This window comes from Lichenostomus cassidix, chromosome 6 (assembly GCF_008360975.1).
Source record: "Lichenostomus cassidix isolate B80296 chromosome 6, HeHo_3.0, whole genome shotgun sequence".
NCBI lineage: Eukaryota > Metazoa > Chordata > Aves > Passeriformes > Meliphagidae > Lichenostomus > Lichenostomus cassidix.
Window position 1 is genome coordinate 316,245 of NC_139487.1, and position 15,118 is coordinate 331,362.

General features: G+C 41.2%; 1 protein-coding gene across 2 annotated transcripts in view; it reads right to left on the reverse strand.

The window, feature by feature from the left end:
* INPP5A (inositol polyphosphate-5-phosphatase A) overlaps positions 1–15,118 on the reverse strand; it is a 173,747-nt gene that overhangs the window by 79,156 nt on the left and 79,473 nt on the right. For both annotated transcript variants that reach the window (XM_085064569.1, XM_085064570.1), the window contains exons 5-6: positions 7,235–7,298; positions 3,695–3,798 (exon numbers count right to left, since the gene is read on the reverse strand). In XM_085064569.1, coding sequence (XP_084920695.1) covers positions 3,695–3,798; positions 7,235–7,298 — 168 coding nt within the window. The remainder of the gene's footprint in view (positions 1–3,694; positions 3,799–7,234; positions 7,299–15,118) is intronic.

Below are 15,118 nucleotides of genomic sequence, written 5' to 3' on the forward strand. Positions count from 1 at the left end.
GCAGAATGCAGTTCCTACCTCAAAATTACTTCCTTTCGTTCCTTAGATCAGTTGCTTCTGTAACTATTTGAATTCAGCAGCTCCATAATGTTCCAGACTGAGTCATTGCCAAAAAGCAACAAGTGGTGGACAGAACCATGAGGGTTTGGGCCTTTTGCTGGGCCCAAGGAGAAGCCAGCACAGGAGACCAGGGAGGAGCTTCAGCTCACACTGGAAAATGTCACCTAGCTGAAGCTGAATAGACCAGGAACACCTGTGCCTCTGTAACATAAGGTAACACTTGTTTCACTGTCCAAATAGTGTATTCCCCCACCTTAACCTGCAAACTACCTTTAGTTACTCATAACTTGAACAAACTTAATTCTTTTAACTTCAATAAACAATTCACTTATCAATAACTTGTCTATTTAACATCAGGAACACAGAAGTTAGCAGGCTTTGTGCCTAATGCAGCCCAGGAGTTGGAGTTCAACAGCTCTGATATGAAGATATCATCCTCAGTCTTCAATACATAGTGGAGCTGAACAACATGCCTCACATATTTTTGGATCATTTATATGCTTTAGTATTTTTAAATGAAGCATTTGGAAAGAGGAAAGTTTTGGAAACAGAATGTAAAGAAGAGCTATAGCTTGGGAATGAAGAAAGAGAAATTTACTTCTTATTGCAGATTTCAAAGCAACAATCTCTATTTTCACTCTAACAAATACTCACTAGCTGCTACACCATCTGTAAGCCAGCATAAAAACAGGTGGAGATGACACAGGTCATCTGTATGCTCTCAGAGAGCGATCTACATTTTAAAATAGGAAAAAAAATCCTACTTCATGTCCCAGAAAGGGGATACCACATCTTTCACCTTACATTATTAAGTCTCTTCTCAGATCCTCTGTTAATAGGATTCCTTTAGCCAGCAGATGGATTGTGAATACAGGCAGTTTCATCTACTAAAAGACAACATAAATCATAATTGAGAAAGGAGAGACCGCAGTAAGGTTATCACCATACAGCCTCCTCCATGAAAGGTTTGCATTAAAGCATTAGTGAAATTAATTCATCTTTCATAAGAGCTTTGAGCAGTATCTGTGATCTATGATAACAACCAATTTCTCACTATGAGAAAAAAAAATTACTCAGGCCTGATAGACTACACAAATCTGCTTTTTTTAAAATGGCCTAACATTATCTAGAGTGTTGCTCCCAGAGGCATCATTTGAGGTTTATGCCTTGCCAAGAGGACCCATAAATCAAGGCAGAAAGTTTTGTTAGTTTTATATGCAGTGGGCTGTAATTATTTTGAATTGCATTATGCCTCAATCACTGTAATTACTTTTAGATCATCCTTAAACAGCTGCAATAAAAAGAAAAGAAATCAGTCTTAAACCATTTCTCACACAAAAAATTGCAGATGTGATATGAGAGGTCTGGCTAAAACACACAGGAGCATGTCAATACAATGTCTGGGCAAATACACTGTTCATGCATTCTGCTGGGTCAACTCAATTTTCTACAATACACATTACTTTGTGTCTTTTTAATTGCCATTGTTATTACTAACATTTGTCTAGGAAGAAAACATGTGATAACAAGATTAATTTTAGCTTTAGATACAGAAATATGCATATGAGAACCAAAACTATGTCCCTGTTGCTTTTGCTGTGTCTCCGTTTGAGACACTTTTTTGTCTCCAGCCCCAAACAGAAACAGTGTAGTCCAAAAATCAGTGCAATTATTTTCTAACCTTCAAAGTCACATGAAAAGATACTGGGCTGGCATATGCTAGAATGCTGGCCAGGCGAGCACAACAAGTCACAGAGCTGCGACATGGATCTGCTGTTCCTTGCATCACTGCAGACCTGGAGAGCCCAAATCCCTTTCCTCTCATTCTGTGTGACACTGCATCAGCACAGCCCAGCCTGTTCCATGGGTCTGCCTGCAACACCATTCCCAGGAATTCTGTTGGGGGCAGCAACAGGACTGAACTTTCAAGGTGCTTCAGGGATTTGTTCGTGACTTAATTGCGTATATTTGTGGATTTTCTCTTTTCCTGCTCGTTCCTCCTCCAGGTAAACACTATCCCTGACAATCAGAACACGGGGGTTTCTGCTTAGAACAGTCATTTAAGGCACAGCAACCAAAAGGATCAGTACGAGGCCATCACAGCTCCAAAGGCATTTAGCTGCTCCTCAGGCTCCCAACCCCACAGTCCTGTCCCGAAAGCAGCACAGGAGGGTGTATTGAATGGAGAAACTGCAGCTGCTAATGCAAACATGGGAACACCTGATCCCTGAGCTCCTACAAGGAATGAACACCATTCCTGCTCCACAAAACCGTGGGGGAAAGGCCCAGGAGTCAACCATTGCTCCAAGAGTCTGTGAAGAACTGTTGATGCAAGAGGGGCAATAAATGATGCTGAACAAGTTACAGCTTTGCCAGTCTCACGAAGAAGCAACAGCAGTGAAATAAGGGAGGAAATAATTCTCCCTGGGTATCAATGAGCAATCCACAGCTTGTCCTCGTGCTGTGAGGCACAATTGCAGAGCTCACCGTGCTGTGCAGTGCTCTCAGCACTGCAGTCACATTACTTACAGCACTGCCAGTCACCCATGCTGCTACAGCTTACTGCCGAGGGAGGGGAAAAACAAACACCTGAGGAACTGTCTCAAGTTCCCTCAAAATGAAGTAACACTTAACTTCAAAGACGTATATAAGATGTTTATTCACATGAAGTAAAAGCTTTGCAAAATAGTGTCAAAGGCACTTTTCCTTCCAGTACTAAGATATAAAAATAATTTAGTATCAAAGCCAAGAAAAAGAACAACCTTCACCCTATCAATCCTGTAACTATTTATGCAATGCCCTGCCAAGCACACAAGCCCTGTGTAAATATCTCTAAGTGTGTGTATTTACAAATTCTAAATTAATTTTAGGAATTTATTTAGTTCTTCCTTTTATTAAAGTAGCGACATGCTTGTTTGATCCACAAATGTTACAGGAGTTCAACAAATTTATTCACTTCGTTTGAGGAAAACATTAACCATTAAACATCCATATTCTAGATGTTCTTAACAAATTAAGAATGAGAAAATGAAAGGAAACATCAAAGAAAAGAGAGTCTGCACTTAGAGATGCAGTGGAAGAAACCCCCCAGCTCTGCTTGTGTTTCTGGTTTTGACAAGAGCTTCAATCTCAAACCTCCAGCGCTGCCCAGTTCTTCTGAGAACGAGCACAAAAGGGAGTCTGAGGGCAGCCCTAGAGGACATCAGAGTGTGTTTGGGTTAGGTGTACCTTGCAGCAGGGTGGACTCCATTTGCAGCAGTCAGTCCTGGCTTGCACTGCAGAATCCCCCAGCACAGAGCTGTGGCTGCAGAACACATACAGCAGTGTCTCGCCCTGCCCAGGAGCAGAGCTCCCTGACACAGCCCTGCCATGGCACACTGCGACATTTCTTGGGGTTTAAATGCACAAGTGAGTCTTTTCACCACTGTCATCACCCTTCACAAGGATTTCCTACTGGAATTTGTTACAGCCCTGCCATGACTTAACATATGTATTACAGCTGTCAAGAAACCGACAAACAAAAAAAATTCCAAGATTTCATTCTGTCCTTATCACTGAGAAGAGCTGCTCAAGTAGTCAGAGGAAACCAGAATCAAACCCAGTATTTGGGAATGCTCCATAGCCCTGTACATACCTCAGGGAAATAATCCTGTGGAAACTTCTCTTTTTCCAGCATGGGCGTGCTTTCTAAAGTGTCAGAGTAGATTTCTTTCCCAGTAACCTTTTTATACTTCTTAGCTAGGAAAAGAGATGAAACAAAATTAACATACATAACTTCAGCATTATGAGCAACTTCTCACACTCATTGGCAAAGCAGCAGCATCTGAAAACAGCTAGGAAATCAACAGGATCTTATAAAAAATGCGCAAGCATTGAACTGTTCTGGGGGAAAAGAAACACCCCTGTTTATATCAGACACCTTGAAGCTACACAGCTAGGGGTATTGTCATTTCTACTATACAGAGCCCTATAAAGTGTTGGAGCTCCAATCACAACCCTGGTCTCTGTTCACCCTTGCACTCCAATCCCACCTCAGCTGCTCTGAGACCCTGCAGCCCCCAGCCTCCCTCAAAGCAACCCTTTCTGGCCATCAGCACACGAGGCATGGGCAAGTACAGCTGGAATGAGTGCTGGATTTGTACAAGAGACTTGGTGGTGATGCACATTGCTTTCCAAACTCTCTAATGAGAGTACTAATGTAACTACTCTCTAGTTACATCATAGGCAGAAACAACACAGACTCTTATGGATCTACTCAGCTCATGAATGAGAGGCTTTGCTTCTTGATCCACTTCACACTTGGTTTCTCACCTGATGACAGCAATGTACTGGCATATCTAAGATGGGAACCTGACTTAGTTTAACTCCTCTGATACAGGAGCTCTGGAACCTGATGTACAGCTGCCATTATGCTGGACCTACTCAACTGGATTGAGTTTTGACTGGAAATGTGTAAGACAAAAACTCCAAACCAAGTATTACCAAGAGCCCTAAACTATTTGGTCCTACTGGATATCTGAGACAGCATTTACTATAATGCAGCACTATGTTTTTGGAGAAAAAAAAGGTATCATTCTTTGTGCCAATCACTCTGAGGTCTAGCTCCCACAGGATGACTAAACAAACATCCTGATAAACTGATCTGGCATCATTCTAAGTAGATCATGGGTGGATGTGCCTCTTTCAGCAAGTTTAATGCTGTCAGCAAAGAGATCCTGATGTCATTTGGGTTACAGAAAAGACTCGGCAGAACTGTAAGGACTGAAGGCTTCTGCTAGGAGACTTCTGTAAAGGCAGCAGTTGGCTAAAGGAGGCATCTCCCCATCGCCCACGTCAGTATCCATGCCACATGTAAGCCAGAGGGTTGACAGGACTGCTGAGCAGTGCATGCAGGGGCAGCACAGCCTGTCTCCATCTAAAACCAGCTCTACTCCATTTCTGACTTCACACCAGAGAACAAGATTCTTTCTGTAAATAGAAGTTGACTGGAACTGGTGTAAACCCCCTCTCTTGGGGGACAACCCTTCAGAACACACAGCCTGGTATTAGTTTAAATTGTAAGCCAACTTTTGGGCCTCTGACCACTGTGAAAACAGCCCAACAGATCTACAATACAGCAAATAATATGTGAGGCTGCAGGATAAAACTGTTCTTATTTTAAAACTTAGATATGTCTTGCTGAGATCTAAAAAACAACAACAATCTTTTTTTTTCCCAGTCTGTATTCGGTCACATCCAACTGTGCAGTGAATTTTGAAAAGCAACAGTGATGTCTCAGGAACATTGAATTGTGTATAAACATCTATTTTTTGCATGCTTTTGAGTAGAACCAGAATTTCATAATAATTTTTGTGCAGAGAATGTTTGTATCCATTTGGATTTTTCTTCTGATTTAAGAGCTTAATACACTGTGAAAACGTCAATAGTCATGAGAGAAGAGGCAAGTTTTACAGCTCCCCTGAAAGAGAGGAGTCTTTGGGGTCATATTTTACAAACCCTATGCTGGAAGACGGATTCTGCTCTACGTTACGAGAACAGTGGGTGACTTACAACACTGATTCACCCATTTCCTTGGATTTTTATTAAGAGTTTTTTCCTTCTAAATGATGTTTGGGCCAAACCCATCTTTATGAGCATGGTTCACATCCCAGTTGGCTCTGCAAATGTTTTGCCAAGCAAAACAAAGCAGCGACCATTTAAAGCATTTGTTTTCTGGAACTAGTATCTGTTTATGGTTTTCCTCTATATTTTTTTTTCCATTTTCTTTTTAAATTCTTACACCTTCTTTTAAAAGCTGTAAGCTGTCAATCAAGGACTAATAAATCCAGAAAGCTCTTCTTTTCCTAAAGCAGCTGTCATTTCCCTGTCAGATATTGCTGGAGCAGGACATCTCCCATCTGCAACCATTGGGAGCAACCTTCAGGTGGAGTTCAGAGTGAAACTGCTGCTCCTCCAGTGCTGCTCAGATGGAGCTCTGGACTCAGACATGCTGGGACAGCTCCCATATCATTGGCACACAAAGCCATTCGCACCACAGAATGATTAAACAACCACAGCAGAGGACAGCAGACTGTTCCACCCAGGGCTTGGGGAACATTTGGGAGCCCCCAGCTTCCCCCAGTTCGTTACTGAGTGCCTGCATAAGTGCTCTTGTCTGGGACAAAGCCTAGGTATGACCTCTCTGAGGAGTGCTGACTCTGCTATGCTGTGTTTCTACATGGTCTGTCAGAAATAAAATCACTCTGTCTGATGATATAGCAAAGGTGTTCCTTCAGAATTAGTGGCAACAGGAGGACTGATGTTGGCTAAGTCTTGAATTGTACAAACACAGAACCACTGTTCAAATACTTCAGGGCAGGAAGACCCTGCACCCTCAACTATATGAGCAGAAACAATCTGTCTCTAGTGAGAACAAAAATAACGAATCTATATAATTAAGACAATTAGTTCAGTCCATAGTCACCACCATTTCAGCAGTGTCTCACATTAATGGGACATTAAATGTAGTATTAATATGAATCAGCTCAGTAAGCTAAACGAAGCTCAGGATATTTTTGCATTGAATACACACAGTTCTCAAATGAAGTAATGTAAATTTCATATAATTTTTTTCTATATGCACCTCAGGAAGCATTCAGTAATTTTCTATTATATTTCTAATATTTCATGTATAAAGTCTAGCACTACATTCAAACTTGAGAGACACAGCAAGACCTCCAATCTGAAGGATCAGTGTGGGTTAAAACAATGCCATCCTCCTACTGACCTGCTCTGCCCCCAAGTAATTCAAGCCATAAATCTACCTCAGCTGCTTTGCAAAATGACCATTGCTGTTGGACAGTTAAGGTCTTGGTCCTGTATCTGATCTACATGGAAAAACCTTGTGGCCATTCAGAGTTCTTCTGAAATCCTCAGGGATCACTATGGACCTAAAGGTCCATGGGAATGATTAATGCTCTGGCTTGCAACCTGTGGCCAGCCCATTGACTTCTTCTAAAAGGTCTATAAAAGCTAAGAAAAGCAGCACCTGTCACCAAGGGACCTGCCTGCATTATACAGGAGTCTGTGTAACGTGGAAACACTGCCAGGTAACACCACCAGAAAACAGGATGGAAAATCTGCTTTGATGTATAAAGCCAATTGACCATCAGAACCATTTAATTCCTTTGCTTACCTTTAAAATCAAACTGGTAGATGTTTTTCAAAGATTCATGAAGAAAGTAAAAACTTCCTAGAGCCTGTAAAAAAACAACAATAAAACATGGAATTATAAAAATACATACTTTGGCTAATGAAACCCCAAAGAGCATCAGGCTTTCCAACTGGAAAAAACCCCTCAAACCCAAGAAATTAAATACTATTAAATAAAATCACTGTTATTCACATTTTCTAAGATCTATAAAAATATTAATTTCTTTTGTTGTTTCTCACCAGTCATTATAAAGAAGATCTTTAACAGCTGACCAAGGTAAGGCCACTGCCAAGGCGTACATTTAAATACCTAACAGATGTGACTGGTGACACAGATAGATACCTTTCTGAGCCCTGAATATAGACCCTTAATGCTGTTATAAAAAACTGACAATTTCTCCTTCACTTTCAGAGCAAAACCAAAGCTTTTAGAGCCTGTGGTACGGGAAACAAAAGCAAGTTTGAAGTTTTCTAACTTGCACCTAAAGCTTCTGCACAAGAGGCTTCATGACCTCCCAACACAGCCTGACATAGTTTTTCCCTGCCCTGAAACTTAAATAGCTCCTGAACAGGGCAAAATTCTTTTGTCTTCCTGCACCAGACATCTCTCCCCATGGCCCTTCCCTGTGACCCTCCGTGGCTCCCACTGGGGTGCTCAGGCTGACAGTCCCTTCCTGGCTCCCTCTGTGTCATGGGAGCTTTGCCATGATGACACATACAGGTACTGTGAGCTTGCTGCTTGCTTTAACTTCTCCAGAGACACGGAATTTACTGCTGTCCCCCAGTTAATGAGAGGAAAATTATGTATTAGAAGAGAGCAAATGAAAATCAAGTAAGAAAGGAAACAGCAGTGCAAATAGACTTTATATATAGTGGAATATAAAAAAAAATCATAAATTAAAAATGAGAACCTGATGAGCCTTTAAATACATCTGATGCATCCAACAGAAACTGAGAAAAAAACAGCCTGTCACTAGATAAACTCTTACTGAGAAGAATAAAAGAAGCAACACATTAATGAAAAAGGATGATTTAGGTTCATTCCATCTTTTCCTCCCCTACAGCAAAGTCTCTCCCAGCACAGCAGTGCTTGGTTCAGTGACTGCTGCATTATTTATGAGATGCTGCACATCCAGTGATTAAACATTTGCTGATTTGTCAAAAGCACAAACATGAGGTCCTGCCCATCTCCTTGACATGAGTCCATCCAACAGAAAACGCTGCCACATGTTCAACTGATGAGTACACGTCCCTGCGACCCAAGCAGATGCCTTTGGCCTAAGGGTTTCTTTTTTATAACTTGGAGGAGGTGAACAAGGAACTGCAGGAGATACTCGTGTGAAGGACTCAAGGTTAAGTGTGCTGCAACAAGGACATGCTCCTAGGAAAAAATAAATCCTGATACAAGACAAAACCACTGCCACCTGATATTCCCAGCTGGCCCATCTTTTTGTTCAATGCATAGGGCAAAATCCATAAATAAAAGTAACATTTTGCTATATAATAATACTCTTTAAGAACTCAGTATAAGGACACAGCTTTTTTGCTTACATGGCTTTCAGAAGAAAAAAAAAGGAGCCTTGGCAAGCATCTGGGAAGTATCACCCCAAATGCTTCAAGTCTGAAAAATTCAAAAGCAAATGAAAAAAGGGATTCTGGAATGGGAAATCCTAGGCTGTGTCAGTAACACATGGCAATCCAGCCTACCTGTAACACCTAAGCGATGTTTTTAAGTGAGCTTTTCTTTCTTCCCTACAATGCAGGACAGCAGAATCATGCTTTGAGGTCTCCAGTCCAACTTCTGTCCAAGGCAAGGCTGTCAGTGGGGTTGCTCAGGGCATTGCCCAGGAAACTCAGAACTCTCCTGAGATGGAACCTGCCTGAGATGGAGCCTCTGAGCTGCTGCTCCCATGTCTGACCACTCTCTTGGGCAAGCTTTTTGCTTTATTCTCATTGGAATTCCCCATGCCACAGCTGAGATGGCACACAACTATGTAAAAAAAAGTATTTGGAAATAGTGACCTATCCAAATCATGTACAAATAATGTTAAAAACAGGTGACAATTTTAATCTAGGTGGCAGAATGATTAACTCTGAAGCTTCTCTATGAAACATACCAACAAGTAAACCAAGAAGAAACCACATGATCTAAACCCCGTTTCACTTAGGGTGTCATAACTCCACTAAAAACAACACTGCCACTCATGCTTAATCTACAACTTCATTTCTGATTGGCACAATTTGCTCATTCCTTGACTTTATGCAGTTTTAATCTCATTTTTCAGAACTAATTTTTAAGACTTATGCAGCAAAAGTTTGGTTTGACAGTCTATACTTGTGGCACTGAGTGTCAACTACTCATGCACAATAAATCTGTGACAGTGATGAAGTAACCCTGTCAAGTCTCAGGAACTGATACCACTAACATTCAGCAGGCTTAGACTGTGCAATTCCAAACACCCCACTGAAAAGAATAAAAGCTATAATGGAATGCAAATTACAGCTATTGCTATCTTACGCATTGTTATAGACTTGATCAGGCTTAGGTACATAAATGTAAACTTGTAAAAATGATGGAGTGCACCTTTAATTCCCTGCCCCAAAGCAATGAAATATATAAAAAATCTTCCAGGGCCTACTGCCCAGGCCCTTTTGTTCAGGCGATTATGTTAATTCAATTTATTTCTCATAAAATGCCGGTTTAACAATAAAGTTAAATGAGATTAATTTAAAGTCCAAGAGCTTTGCTTTATTTTCTTATTTACAATGTCAATATCCTTTGGAAAAAGCAGTACTGGCACACACAGCAGCAGCAGTACATACAGTATCTAAGTGATACAGCACAGGAACCCATTACAGACTATAAATCATCTGAACAGCTTAACTTTTAAACATCTCAGATATAAAGAAAGAAAGCGATTATTTGTTCCACTTTAAAGATTGGTGAAATGGATGACTTCTGCTGTTAGCACAAATTCCATGCCACCTGTAAGCAGGTGCCTCTAGTCAAAAGGAACCTCAGTGGCCATGCTGTGCACTGTCCCTCCTTTCCTCCGTTACAGTGACATCAGTGGTTGCACCACAGCCAACCAGCAGATCTGGGAATATTGCAGCCCTCTTCACGACAGCCTTTCCAGAGCAAGCAAGCCTGGAAAACGGCACTGAGGGCCACTGAGGATGCCTTCACAACACATTGGGGATGATGCACCCTGGCACAGAGTGCCCAGAGAAGCTGTGGTGCCCCTGGATCCCTGGCAGTGTCCAAGATCAGGTTGGACATTGGGGCTTGGAGCAGCCTGGGACAGTGGAAGGTGTCCCTGCCATGGCAGGGGTGGCGCTGGATGGGTTTACGGTCCCTTCCAAGCCAGGCTATTCCATGATTCCATGAATTCATGATTTATACCCTACTAATAAAGTCAGAAGCTGACAAGACAGAAAGGACTTCAGCAGAGTCTGAAGTGCCCAGTTACACCCAGAAGTACAGAGACAATTCAGAGCAACAGTTGTGGCCGTAAGGAAATACTACACAGTCACTGCCAGTAATTCAGCATCCAAACAGAGTGTCAGGTGGCACAGTCATGAGCAATACTTATTTGTAGCTTGGTCAAGTTCTTAAGAAACACACAAGATGGTAAAAACTGATTGTTCTGCTGTCCACCCTGTTCACTGTAACAGCTTAGCTTTAACACCCCTCAAATCAAATGGTCAGACCAGCAGACAAAATCCTGTAGGTACAGCAGGGAAAATTTCCTTTGTAAACTCCTAGGACCTCTTTCAATATCACAATCACTAACTGCAGAGTACACAGGCAAACATCCCAGCTTTTGTGAGAATGGCCCTTATAGAAACGCTTGGGAGCTAAGGAAAAGGCCAAGCATTTTATCTCAGGCAATGCTGCTATTAATGAAATGCTTTTTCCGGACTGACAGAAGTACCCGACTGCTCCTACCCTGTCTGCATGCAGAGCTGTACTGCAGCTGGAGACACAGAGAGCAACGTTTAACCTATGGTGAGCACGTTCATTAGAAGAGCTTCACATCCCTGCCAAAATGTATTATGGACAAAAAACCAGGCACCTTTTCCCTGTTAGCAGGCTGAAGTTGAACATTCACTGCATTTAATTAGGTTCCAGAATGATATTTGTTATGATATTGGAGATTTCTTTTATTATTCCATACTGAAAGACACATCTGGGAAAACTAGTGCTGATGGCAAGATAAACAACTGGTTCTGACGGATTACACTTCTGGCATTATTGAAAGCACTATTTCTTTGACTATACAGAAATTTTGCCATAGAAATTTTAAGATTTAAGTACCTACAGTTTTTTTTTAACAGTTAATTGGCATAATTTCTTTTTGAAGTCCACCATTTGAACTGTGGAGATTTAATGTAAAAAGGAAATAGATGAATAAAAATTTAATTACTGTACAGAGTAAACATTTACTGCATTACCTCACTAAATGTGACAGTTAATATATAAAGATTACTTAAAATATATTTAAAATAAATTGCCAATGATGACACAGAAACTGTAATTCATGTAGTCATAAAATCCATAATTAGCTTTAATGAATATTTAAAGTCAAAGTTCAGCCCAACTTTTTCAATGTTTAACCTACTATATCAATATAGTTCAAGGAATTCATTTATCATGGAACATGACAATGTCTGAATATGAATTAGCGCGAGCACTGCTGACAGGAAGCCCTTATCTCCCACCAGCCTTTTTGGCTCTGCTGAATGTCAACAGTGAGTTTGGCACGCCTGACTCTATTGATTGCCCGCCTGCTTTGCTACCAACAATTAAAAAAGTATTTCACATGTTTATAAACCTGAGCATCGAGAGCAGGCATTAGTTTCCCATTAGTGAGATGGAGTGTGTGAGCAGCCAGCTCTCACTCAGAGCCAGCACTGGTTGCTGCTGCCACCCCAGACAGGCTGACAGCGATGTCACACTGCAGCTGCCATGGGCACTGCAGGGAGATGCCGAATCTGCACACATTTATGTCACAGTGAAGTTTAGGAGACTTCAAACAGAAAAACCTGAGGTGGGAGAAGAGCGGGGCCTGGGCCAGCACGATGGCTGCCCGTGCCCAGGGGCTGCCCGCTGCCACCACCCCAGCCAGGGCTGCCAGGCTATGGGTGTCCCCTTGTCCCAGGGGCTGCAGGGTACCTGAGCATGGCCTCAGCTGATGGGGCACCTGCTCTGCAGGGTACCCTGCTGCAGCAGTGCAAAACCTGCCACAGCTATGGCTACAGCAAAACAGCTCCAAAATTCTGCTAAGAAACACGCCACTACTAACTTGGATTTTTGTGGCAGTTTAGAAACACTTAATGAAAACACCTCCACTGAGTTTGCCATAAAATGTTGGTTTTGATACAACTTTTCCCAAAACAAAGTAAGGGCAGGCTGCAGGCCAGGCTGGATCCAACCCACCTGAACAGTGAATGATGAAATACCAACACACACACGAGCGATAGTGAAGTTTTTGCCTGTGGTTCTGTGCACATAATCCACTACAACCAAATTAACACCAACCGTCTAATACCCATTCAAGGTTAAAAAACCAGGCTGGGTACACAGATCAACTCATTATAAAATACTCTATCACTTCTTATTTGCAAACAAATTAGGTGTCCAGCAATTTATCATTTCCTGAATTAGACTTATCAGCTAAAGCACATACAATTAAAGCGCCATTGAGACTGCCTGAACAGCCCTGCTCCACCTGAAGCGCAGACAGACGGAGCCCAATCCGACCACTCCAAACAATTACACACCACTCCTGCAGCTCTGTACTGCAAACACAGGTATCAGCTTCATTTCAACAGTATTTGAATAATCACACCTTTAATAAAGTGTCAGAGTGAGTGGGCTCCAAGTACTCACTCACAAACTTCAAAAACTCTCTCAAAACAGACCTTGGTCTGTATTAAAAACACCTGTTCAGTTACATGGGATACTTTCACTACATCAAACGGAATTGTCCACTTGGAAAGAGTAAAACCAGTGGGAGGACAGGCACTGCAGATTCTCTTATTCCATAAAGCCTAAACCAATATTATGCATCATAATCTATGGACATACGATGTCCATAAATAAATAATAAATATGTTTATTTATAATACCCATGCTGTGAAGAAGCCACTGCAGTTGTATCTTACCAGTGCTTCCAGTGCCCATTTCCCAGTTAAGCCAGTTTTGCTGGAGCATTAGAGACTTCTGTAAGCAGCAGATGCAGCTGATGGGGATAAAAAAAGGTGTCCAGCTCTAGGAGTTCCTAAATCCTGGGAATATTTTGACTATAATTATATTAGATCCATACCTCCAAAAATCCTTCTGCATTTCTAAAATAATTTCCACATACCAACTTTGTCTTTAGAAGTTAATTTGCCTTAAAAAATTCTAATTATTTGTAATCCATTTATTTCATGGACCTGCCAATTTTTCAGACTGACTCTTCCAGCTGTACACCTGCATGAAGCTGGGAAGTTCCACCTCCGACTGCTCTGTGCCAGGTGGATCACCTCACATTGCCCATGTTCTCAGCTCCAGTGAGCTGACAGAACCCTCAGTGTGGTTTCCAGACATCCTCAACTCATTTTAATGTCACAATCTTTGTTGTTCAGCTGTAGCTCAGCATCAGCAGACATGCCAGTAACATCGCACACTGCTTCCTCACTCTTCCTTATTTCTTCAGAGCAGACCTTTCAAGTATGAGACCAATAAGAATGAAACTATCAAGGGGGATAATCACTACAAATTTACCACCGAAAAAAGGCAAATAATTAAAAAATAAATTCTGATTTGTTTCGGTTTTGCTTTTATAATGGTCCAATTAAATGTAATTCAGGAAACAACTGATCTGTAAGTGTTCATACATAGCTTTATAGCTTGTACTGTTTGTTTCTAGTCTCTTTAACAAGATTTAGATATTTTCAAATGGGCTTATCTGTTTAGGTTTCATTCAAGGTTGAAACTTGTCTGCCTGACAGACTGGAGTAACCGTTTTAAAAACTCTAAGATATCTAAATCCCAAGTAATTTAAATGCTTAATCAAGAGATCAACATGAAAAAAGAACTTGTTTGCAGTCCTGGTCCTTACAGCTACCAAAGAGAGGGCTCTGCTAACAGCAACTAGCATTGCACATTTTCTGGAACAAAAGCGTGGCCCCAGGAATTTTCATTTTCCTATTTTGAAGACTAAAAAAATGAGGGATCTTCAGCTAACATGATACATCTCTACCACCTTCTTTTTATAATTTTGTTACAGCAAATGAAAAAATCATATTCAATTTTAAAACATTATTTGGGACCAGTTAATTTAAGAGAAAAATTAAGAAACAAAACCTCTGAGCTATGTATAAACATATTCAGTGAGTAAATGAATAACCCATATGTAACATAATGCGTGGACAAAGAATATATAAAGCCATTTTTGATACTGACATATTTCACAAAAATATTTCATATTTTAATTACAAATCAATTAAATTTAAAAAATATCAGACAGAGATTTTTTTCTCTGAAAACCAAGATTAGTGACAGAGCAAGAAGCCAACCCGAGCTAAAGGAAGTCTATGTGTGCTGAGCGCTTATAAAGAACGCCACTTATCAATATTCCTGAAGGCAAAGTAGAGCCTTCACAAAGTCATTAATCATGCTGTTATTTAATATTTCTATTACTCAAGCACTCTGGAGGCCCCAATCAGGATAAGAGGCACCCAGCTTGGCTCTGCATCAGTGCAGAAAGGAGGCTGTTGGAATACAGGATACAGAGCTGCAGCTCAGGCCATGCTCTGATTCAGCCCCAGCCAGTTTTCACAGCCTGAGGGCAAGAAGTGAGTGTGATCAGAGAGGCAA